Source organism: Sardina pilchardus, chromosome 23 (assembly GCF_963854185.1).
Source record: "Sardina pilchardus chromosome 23, fSarPil1.1, whole genome shotgun sequence".
Classification (NCBI taxonomy): domain Eukaryota; kingdom Metazoa; phylum Chordata; class Actinopteri; order Clupeiformes; family Clupeidae; genus Sardina; species Sardina pilchardus.
Window position 1 is genome coordinate 27,418,623 of NC_085016.1, and position 10,000 is coordinate 27,428,622.

The 10,000-nt window shown below is 46.1% G+C and overlaps 1 protein-coding gene across 1 annotated transcript in view; it reads left to right on the forward strand.

Moving 5' to 3' along the window:
• vps8 (VPS8 subunit of CORVET complex) overlaps positions 1 to 10,000 on the forward strand; it is an 85,671-nt gene that overhangs the window by 13,013 nt on the left and 62,658 nt on the right. Inside the window, exons 18-20 of the mRNA XM_062527528.1 lie at positions 364 to 410; positions 2,093 to 2,182; positions 3,609 to 3,655. Coding sequence (XP_062383512.1) covers positions 364 to 410; positions 2,093 to 2,182; positions 3,609 to 3,655 — 184 coding nt within the window. The remainder of the gene's footprint in view (positions 1 to 363; positions 411 to 2,092; positions 2,183 to 3,608; positions 3,656 to 10,000) is intronic.

A 10,000-nucleotide genomic window follows, 5' to 3' on the forward strand; every position in this document is an offset into this window, starting at 1 on the left:
TTAAAATGGAACCATTCAAAGCTTCACCTCAGTGAAGGTGCCATCATAGATTAGCCATGCTGAGCTAGCCACGCAGAAAGGGGAAATCATCATCCTCTTTAAAACATTTCCTCCTGAAAGAGTTTGACCGTGACCACCGTAATAATAATGCAACAACAAAAAAAAAGAAAAACGCTGCCGCTTCGTAGGCTCCCAGGCCTAATTAATGAATCCAAAAATGTTTGAGCGTGACCGAGAGTTTTGCGTAGCATGACTGAAGAGTCTGACTCGTGCTCTGTGTCAGACATGACTCACATTCATCATCCTCTCTCTCTCTCTCTCTCTCTCTCTCTCTCTCTCTCTCATTGCTTACTAAACTCTCAGGTTTATTTGGGGAACCTGCCAAAAGGAAAGGCGTAGTGGCTGACAAGGTGAGAGGCTGGTATTCAGTCTTCCAATATATCCATATTATTGTCTGTCAATCCATTTCTTTTGGTCCCAGTTTATTGTGTCCATTGCATTCACTACATAATTAAGAATATTTTGGATTGGGCTTACTGATATTGCAATTGCAAATAGATTAGTCCAACTTCAGGTCAGTATTCAGTATATAATACATTCAAAACCTGCAATGAAGCACTGAAATGTGAACAGCTCTATCTACTAGTCTAAGGGTGAAAAAGAGAAAATACAAATAACTTCCAAAAGTAGCTTTAAGAGGCACTTAAGATGAGTTGGCTTGAGAACGTTACCTCTGATTGATGAGCATGACTGTCTGTCACACAAGGATGACATGAATTTTAAGACACATTTATGTGATATTGGGTCAGAGTCGCTGCACAGTTATCTGCAGCCTTTGTGAATGGTTAATTGCATTAGCTCAAATTGCGAGTTCAATCCCATTTCAATTAATATTTCAGCCCTTATCAGCATGTATGAACATAATTGTTTAGGTATGGGTTATGGGCATAATCATAAGGATGTCAAACCTACATATTAAGATATGCAGGCCCTAAATCTGCGCACACCATATCGTAATTAGAAAGCCATTAAAATCAGAAGTCATTCAGCTCAGGAAGTTATTTTCTGTAGCTGTCCACGGACTCATTTGAAATGATTGCTCAAATAATTACTTTGTTCTGTGCATTAAAATTTGTGTCAATAAGTAGAGCTCCTGCCTAGCACTTGGGGATGATTCCCTCAACAGAGAACTGTCAGGCATGAGTGCCGTTTCATTAATTTGGCCCGCAGGTTCATAGTTAATGAGAAGGAGCTGGTCTAGGTCTCTTGTCTAGGGTGCTGTTTTATCAGGATTGTGGAATTAGCCTTGTAACCGTTGGGAACATAGTGGATTTTTATTTGTCTTTCAGTTGTTTTCTATCCTCACAATATCCCTCACAGCTGAATAAGAATTCTGTTTGTGATGTGCACAGTGCACTGTTAAAATGGTTGTGTATATGTGTGCTCCTAGTATGTGTGTGTGTGTGTGTGTGTGTGTGTGTGTGTGTGTGTGTGTGTGTGTACACTACCCCTGGGTGTATACAATGCAGAGACAAATTTCCTACAGGAGCATCTTACAGGACAATAAAATATACCTAAACTAAAACTAAAAACCTTAAAAGTTGCCTTATAGTCCTGTACAGCTCACTACTTTATGACAGGTTTCCCAGGAGTCCTGACATTTCTGGAATATCATGGAATTTTAGAAAGTATATTCCAGACATGGAAAGTCAGGGAATTTGATCATTTTTGGGGCAAAGTCACGGAATATCAGGGCATTGTGTTGTAGCAGTTTAAATGTTAGTTGCCAAAATGCATTATACAAATATATTTCCTCACAGAATTGGTGTATATCAGGTTATTAGCTTAACGGCTTGCTTGAGTAGCCCAGCTGTGTTTGTTCAATGCTCATTTATTCATCTATGGCTCTAAAAGAGTAAAAGATTCTTGAACGCTACACAGGTGTTCTGAAATCACTGAGTGGTGTATTGTACTGCTCATTATGTAGTGAGTCATGGCAATTCAGTTTTTTTGTCAGTGAAAAGTCATGGAGTTTTACATTTGCCTTCATTGACCTCTCTGGGCCGCTCTTGGGCTGCTCTCTAACACCCAGATGGTGGAGATCCTGTTCCAGTATGCGGAGCGCTCTCTGAAGAAATGTCCAGAGCAGGGCAAGATCCAGGTGATGGAGCAGCACTTCCAGGTATGTCACCTCCTCAGAGGTGGAAAAGTCCAGCTTCTGAAAGTAAAAATCCAACCATGAATTGGTTCTACCTGTGCACTTAACACAGGTGATATCACTAATTATCTGCCTGGCTGAAGAGTTGTGCTAATTAGAATCAGCTGGTGTAAGTGAATGGTTGGCACAGATATGTGGTAGGACTTCTACTTTCTGAAGTTGGACTTTTCTACCTCTGCACCTCCTCCAAAAAGCCTTCCTGTTTTTGTCTGATGTAGCCCACCTTCAAAAAATAATACTTCCTGGAACTCCTTTAAGTAGAAATGTCGAGACAGATCAAGACAGAGACAGATTTATTTGTGTGCAGTATGGAAGTTAGTGTACTTTCATATGAACTTAGTTTGCATAACTTGTGTTCTCTAGTATAGGGTAATTTGTGCAGTCATCTGTCACTAAACAAAAGAGTGTTTCTTGTGTGCAACCAGAAGATGTGGGGGTGCTGAGGCGTAGGATTTCACAGCTGTTTTCCCACCCCGAAATCAACTCCGCTCAAAAACATTCAAATTTGTTTTTCTGTTCATTCTTCTGGCATAGTTTTTTTTATTTTCATAGGTCTCATTCCAAAAGTGTCTGTCTCTTTGTTTTTATTTATTTATTTATTTATTCATTCATATTACCAATATATTTAGTTCCTCAGCCGTTTTAGCACATCAGTGTTGGCATTTCATATCCAAACCCATGGGAAACACTAAAGCTGCAATTGCCGCTTCTACACTTTATGCAAAGTCTACTCCACAATATAATAAGTTAGGTTTTTAAATTTTTTGTCTGTCTTTCAGACTGTATGTTACCATCAACCTCCTGCCTTTAGCCTTTGTCGATATTCTATGATATCATTCTGAATAGACGGCCCATTGAAAGCACTAACATCTGAATTTTAAGTGCACATTCTGCCACTGCTCTTGGCCTCATTCAAGTCAAATGTGCCTGGTAGGGTTGGACAGAGAGTCGGGCTCAATGGATTCAGTCATGCATGCAGTCCAGCAACTAAAAGCCATTTTGATTCTATTCTGAAACTGTGCTTGAAAGTCAGAATAACATGCAATTGAAGGCGGTAGCTTGGATGCATTTATTTTACTATTATTTTTATTAAGAGCCGGCTTGACTGAGTTGCTCTAAAGCCTGTAATGCTCTGGTTTGAAACTCTCAGCAATCCTTCATTTCCTGTCTTAGGTGACCTTCGTCGGAGTGTGTGTGTGTGTGTGTGTGTATTTCTGTGTTTCTTACATATTGCCAGAAGCCAGGAGAAAACCATTAATGTGTCTCCTCCTAACATTTCCCTGTTTTTGTTTTTCTCTCTCCCTCTTCCCCTTTCTCTCTCTCTCTCTCTTGCTCTCTCCCTCTCCCTTTTTCCTGTTTTCTCTCTCTCTCTCTCTCTCTCTCTCTCCAGGACATGGTGCCTGTCATGGTAGATTACTGTCTACTTCTTCAGAGGACGTAAGTGATATGTGGAGCTCCTCAAATGAGCCTCTGACTGACTCACACACACACACACACACACACACACACACACACACACACACACAACCATCTCTTTTGCCCACACATGTGCTCTTCACCAGTAAAACTCTGTTGCTTATTTATTATAACTAGTAGGAGGGGTCTGTAATTTTGCAGGAAATGGCCAAGCTCGTCCACTTGTGCTCACACAAGTCTAATAATTCCAGTTTGCGGTTGTCCACTTGTCCACATCAGTGTGTCATTTGACTGACAGCTGACTGCAATAGCCCTTGTGCTTCAGCGCTGGATTGGTGGCCTGGTGCTCGGGGTGGCTGTGTGTGTGTGTTTGGGTTGTGAGTGTTGTGGTGTGGTGGTGTGGTGGTGAGCGTGGTGGCATTCAGCGGAATCATCACTCACTTAGCACCGTGGAGTCTTCAGCCGGTCAACAGCAACTCCTAATTCCAGCTGTCGCCCTGGCCCCCTGCTCTCTCTCTCTCTCTCTCTCTCTCTCTCTCTCTCTCTCTCTCTCTCTCTCTCTCTCTCTCTCTCTCTCTCTCTCTCTCTCTCACACTGCACTCCTCCTTTCCTCTCCGCAGGACATGGCCTATTTATATTTCACCCTTTCTGCAGGGATGAGTGCTCTTCCACAGGGTGTGTGTGTGTGTGTGTCTGTGTGTGTGTGGGTGTGTGTGTGTGCGTGTGTGCGCATGCATGCGTGCATGTGGAACATATGTATGGGTGAAGGATAGAGATATGAGTAACCATCCATGACTAGTGTGTGTGTGTGTGTGTGTGTGTGTGTGTGTGTGTGTGTGTGTGTGTGTGTGTGTGTGTGTGTGTGTGTGTGTGTGTGTGTGTGTGTGTGTGTGTGTGTGTGTGTGTGTGTGTGTGTGTGTGTGTGTGTGTGTGTGTGTGTGTGTGTGTGTGTGTGTGTGTGTGTGTGTGTGTGTGTGTGTGTGTGTACCCATCACTCAACCTGTTAGTGTTCCACTAATTAGGAGAGGGAGAGGTTGAGACCTCCCCCAGCACACACACACTTCTTCTGACCCCACCACACAATCAGTCCCATGATGCTGTGCTGTGCTGTGCTGAGGTGAAAATGTCCTCCAACAATGACACACAGACACACACACACACACACACACACTCACATACATGCCATTCATCGATGTCAGCAACTCACTCTCTATAACTCACACTCTACAACACACATGTGTGCACACAGACAAACTCACAAACACACACACACTGTATGTGTAATGTCTGTAAGTTGGTAGTGCATGGTCAGCTCAAAATTCAGCAAGATCAAAATCAGTCATCCATCCAAAGTGAAAGAGCAGGGCCGTATTTAAGCAGTCGTATTTGTAATACCCCCCCCCCCCCCTCCCTTCAGCGACATCTCTCCCCTGTCTGTGTCATAGTTCTGAAACAGGCTCACCTCCGCTCACATCTGTCCTTGTGCACTCCCAGTCATACAAAGGCAGTCATGATGGTGGGGAGTGAGCTGAAGAGAGAGAGAGAGTGAGAGAAAGCAGAAGAGAGAGGGAGAGATGTGCGTCCTTTTATTCCGCTCTGTCGAGGGAACATGGCTGGGAGAGGGGGGGGGGGGGGATGCTGGGAGATTGTCCTTGTATGGCAGCTGTAAGCGTTATTCCTGGCTGAGAATACTCGCTCCCTCCCACAGACGCCTGTCACAGCAGAAGCACAAGCATCTGCCCGTGTCCCCTTCACACACACACACACACACACACACACACACACACACACACACACACACACACACACACACACTCATACACAGGGGACCGCCGTCTGGAGTGGCCACTGAAGTGGAAGAGACATCGCTTGGGATGGTGACACACTCTTTTACATGGCTCAACCTAACACCACCCACCCAACTCCCCTCCACACACACACACACACACACACACACACACACACACAAACAAATGCACAGACACAGCAATTACATAAGTTAAACAGGAGCGTATTTGCTCTCATGTAAAATTAATCATTGTGAAAATGTAGTATTATAAATATCATTTTTATGGAAAGTATGCACCTCTCATTAGGATAGTCCAAGTCATTTTTTTTGATAACACACTCAACTTAGCAACACATTCCCCTTCGGTCCTCCTTGCCAGTAATAAACTTACCACATTTTTTGAATAATTTGCCATTTACGTGGTAGTCATTTCTGTTTTCTGCTGTATTAAGGACACATTTGCATTCGTTGACACGCACATAAAGGCACACAGGCACACACAGGCTAACACATACAGACAGAGACATGCGCACACAGCACTCACACCCATGCAGTGCTAATGGAAGCATGTCGTTTGGGCTGTTGCCAGAGTTGGTCGCTCTTGAATGTGTCTCCTCAGGCTCTGTGTCTGATTCTAAGTGCCGGAGTGTCTCGCCGTCCCTTTTTTTAGTCTTTGCAGAAAAGCAGACGCCGTCATCATCCCTTCTCCAGATCAGAATTACTGCCAACAACACACTTCCAAAGAGACACACGAATGGACATGTGTGTGTGCGCATACACACACACACACACACACACACACACACACACTCAAAATCGCACGCACACCCATTCACACACACACACACACACACATACACACACATACACACACATACACACACATACACACCAATGACCAAGCATGCAGTCTCTTTTGTTACACACACACACACACACACACACACACACACACACAGACAAATTGACACTCTTTTTCTCCTCTGTGGCAGTAGTGCATCCCCTGAGGCGTCCTCACTCTCCTGCTCTCATTAGGGAAAGTAGTGTCAGTTTAGGTCTGGCCAGACCGGAGGAGAAAACGCTCACTACATTCACCCTCTTTCCTCCCTCGCTTTCTTTCTTTCCCTCTCCCCCTCTTTCTCTGGTTGCTCTTCTTCCGTGTGTGTGTGTGTGTGTGTGTGTGTGTGTGTGTGTGTGTGTGATTATGCTGATTCCATCTGCGTGCGCTCTTGTGAGCTGCAGCGTGTCAGGGCTGTGGCGTGCAGCGCTCCTGGAAGGAGCTCCCTGGCACTCAGTGAGCCTGTGAGAGGAGGCGAGAGGCAGAAAGGGACAACAACTTATTTTGTGGAAAAAAACATTTTCTTTCTCTCTCTATCTCTCTCTCTCGCCCTTTTGTCCATCTCTCTCTCTCTCCATCTCTCTCTATTTCTCTCGTCCATCTCTCTATTTCACTCTCATCTCTCTCTTTCTTTTGTGTCCTCTCTCTCTCTCTCTCCTGTGTCTCTCTCTGTGAGAGCACCACTGTGTCGTGATAGCTCAGCTCTGCTGAACATGCAGATGAAGTCAGGAACTCCGTCTTGCTTTAGATGGCTGGTCTGTTGCTTCCTGGGAGTTTCTCCTAACAGCACAGTTTGGCATGGGCCTGGTTTACATCCGTTTTGGATCTGGCCCACAGTCGCCCCGCAGGGGGCCCACGTGCTGCATCCCCCGGAGTCTCTTGGCGGCGTGCTCCAGACTCACCCCAGGCCCAGAGATATTTTAATGTCACATTGCTCTTCTCCTTCGCCCCATCACTCTATTTTTTGTCATCTGTTTTGTCCCCCCCCCCCCCCCCCCCCCCCACGCTGACAGCTCACTCAGTCACTACTTTATAAGCTTGCCCTCCCGTCGCATCTGATAAAGTTCACTAAATATCACATCCCTTATCAGGCCTGCCAAGCAGCCTTTCTCCAAGGGTACACACACACACACACACACTATACACGCACAAATCACACACACACATGCACAAGTACACTCTGCACATGCACACACTCACACAGATGCAGGCGCATAGGCCTACACACACACACGCACACGCACACACACACACACACACACACACACACACACACACACACACACACACACACACACACACACACACACACACACACTTGACTTTCTGTACCAGTCTGCACTCCCCCAGAGCTGTCCTCCCGTGGCCCCTCGCCCTGTGTGTGAGGTAAAAGCCTCCGTCTCCCCCTCCGCCTCTCCTCCCAGCCCAGAGCCTGACTTGGCCAGACCCTCAGCAGGCGTGAGTCACCACGGACCACTCCGTGACTCAGGAAAGTGAAGACACCCTCTCACTCCAAAACAGCCAAACAACCCCCGCGGCATAGCGCCTTTTCATGTTGGATGTTTGTGTGTATGTGTGTGTGTGTGTGTGTGTGTGTGTGATGATGGAGGAGGAGGAGGTGAAGAGCTCGGTGGGCGTTGGATAAGCGCGGCGTTCTCACCTCTGGTTGGCCCCCTCCTGATGAAGACGAGTGAACGTGATCAGAAGAGTGAGCGTGTCTGCTGCATGTCAGGCCTGAGGAGATGAGAGGCTTCACTGCTGTACAGTTTTTGCGTTGCTGATTTGTGTGTGTGCTTGTGTTATTGTTTTAGCTATATGTGTTTGTGTTTGTGTGTATGTCTGTGTGTGTGTGTGTGTGTGTGTGTGTGTGTGTGTGTGTGTGTGTGTGTGTGCTCGCATGTGTGTGTATACATGAGTATGTACGATTGTACATGCATGCATACATGTGTGCGTACGTCTCTCTCTCTCTGTCTCTCTCTCTCTCTGTGTGTTGTGTGTCTGAAAGTTTTGGAGGGGTCATCTAAGTATCTGTGTGTGTGTGTGTGTGTGTGTGTGTGTGTGTGTGTGTGTGTGTGTGTGTGTGTGTGTGTGTGTGTGTGTGTGTGTGTGTGTGTGTGTGTGTGTGTGTGTGTGTGTGTGTGTGTGTGTGTGTGTGTGTGTGTGTGTGTGTGTGTGTGTGTGTGTGTGTGTGTGTGTGAGAGAGAGAGAGAGAGAGAGAGTGAGTCTGGTTGTCCATGCAGCTGTGCGTGACTGAGCTGCAAGTGTTAGTGTTGCTCCGTTAGCTCTGCAGGCCCCCTCACGCCACAGCGCCGTCCCGTCCCACAAGGCTGTGAGCCGGACCCTCTCCTGCCCACTCAATGCCCACTCAGTGGCCACAGATTAACAGCACCCAAAACAAAGCATCACAGTCATCTGTTTACTGAAGTATTGCCTGTTATGTCACCTATTAGGAAGGTGAACAGTAGGAGGAGTAGTCATGTCTTCATGATGCTGGCTATATTTCTTTGAGCTGCACGCCTCAGTTTGGACTTCCCTGATGCATGAAATCTGTGACGCTCTTAATATGGAGAGCTAATAGTAAAACAAATAAAGAAAAACAGCCTTCTGCGTATAGAAAACCTAAATAAATGTGCAAAACCTGGACCTGGAAAACTGTTAAAAGTTTTGAGTTTCTGTATATATACTCACATTTTCTCTCTCTCTCTCTCTCTCTCTCTCTCTCTCTCCCTCTCTCTCTCTCTCTCTCTCATCATCTCTCCTGTGGCTGTGCCTCTGTGTGCTCCTCCTGTCGGTCTCCCAGGACATCATTCTGAAAGAGAATTCAGCTCTCCACTGACCCTTGTTGGGTAGAAAGAAAATTGTAAATGATTTTGTTATGAAATATAGCAGCTTTATAGTCTTGGTTCAGGTGATGAAAAAAATCTCTTTTAAAACTGCAATTCTGGATCTGCATGATGAACTAATAACCATCCACTTTCTTGTGCGTGAGCTGCATCTGAGTGATGTGTCCATGCATCATCAACACAGAAAGACAATACATAAAGATGAGCGCCCCAACCCACTCGCCTCATCAGCAGACACCAATATACATCTCTGACTGAAGCCGCCTGTTTTCACGAGAATTTATGATTATGATATGGTAAATCTTTCAGCAGCTCCATGCCAACATGCGATGGTGCGGTCTCAGCCAAAGACTCAATGAGCTGAAGACTTCAGACTCTGTGGTTGTGGCAGTTGAAAAGGAGACTCACTATGGGCAGCAGCCTCAGGGGCGAAGCCCCCCCCCCCACACACACACACACACACATAAGGTTTGGAGCCGATGTGGGTAGAAGATGGATGGATGGATGTTGCATAATCAGCTGAGGGCTCCCCTTTTCTTCATCTCCTGTGACCTAAATCTCATCCCCCCCCCCCCCCCCCCCGTCTCTCTCTCTCTCCTTTTCCTGGGTAGCTCTGTTGAATAATATATCAAACTCGGTGACATGCTCCAAATAGCAGCGCACTACAGTGTGGTTGTCCTCCCCACCCAGCCTGTTCCAGGCCTGTCCCCCATGGGCTGGGCCCCCAAGGGCACTTCCTCTTCCCCTTCCCTCTCTCCTATGCACTCAGAGTGCTGACACTGTGTTTCTAGGGGTGGTTACCTTCCTCTCTCTCTCTCTCTCTCTTTCTCTCTCTCTCTCTCTCTCTCTCTCTCTCTCTTTCTTTCTTTCTTTCTCTCTCTCTCTCTCTCTCAGTC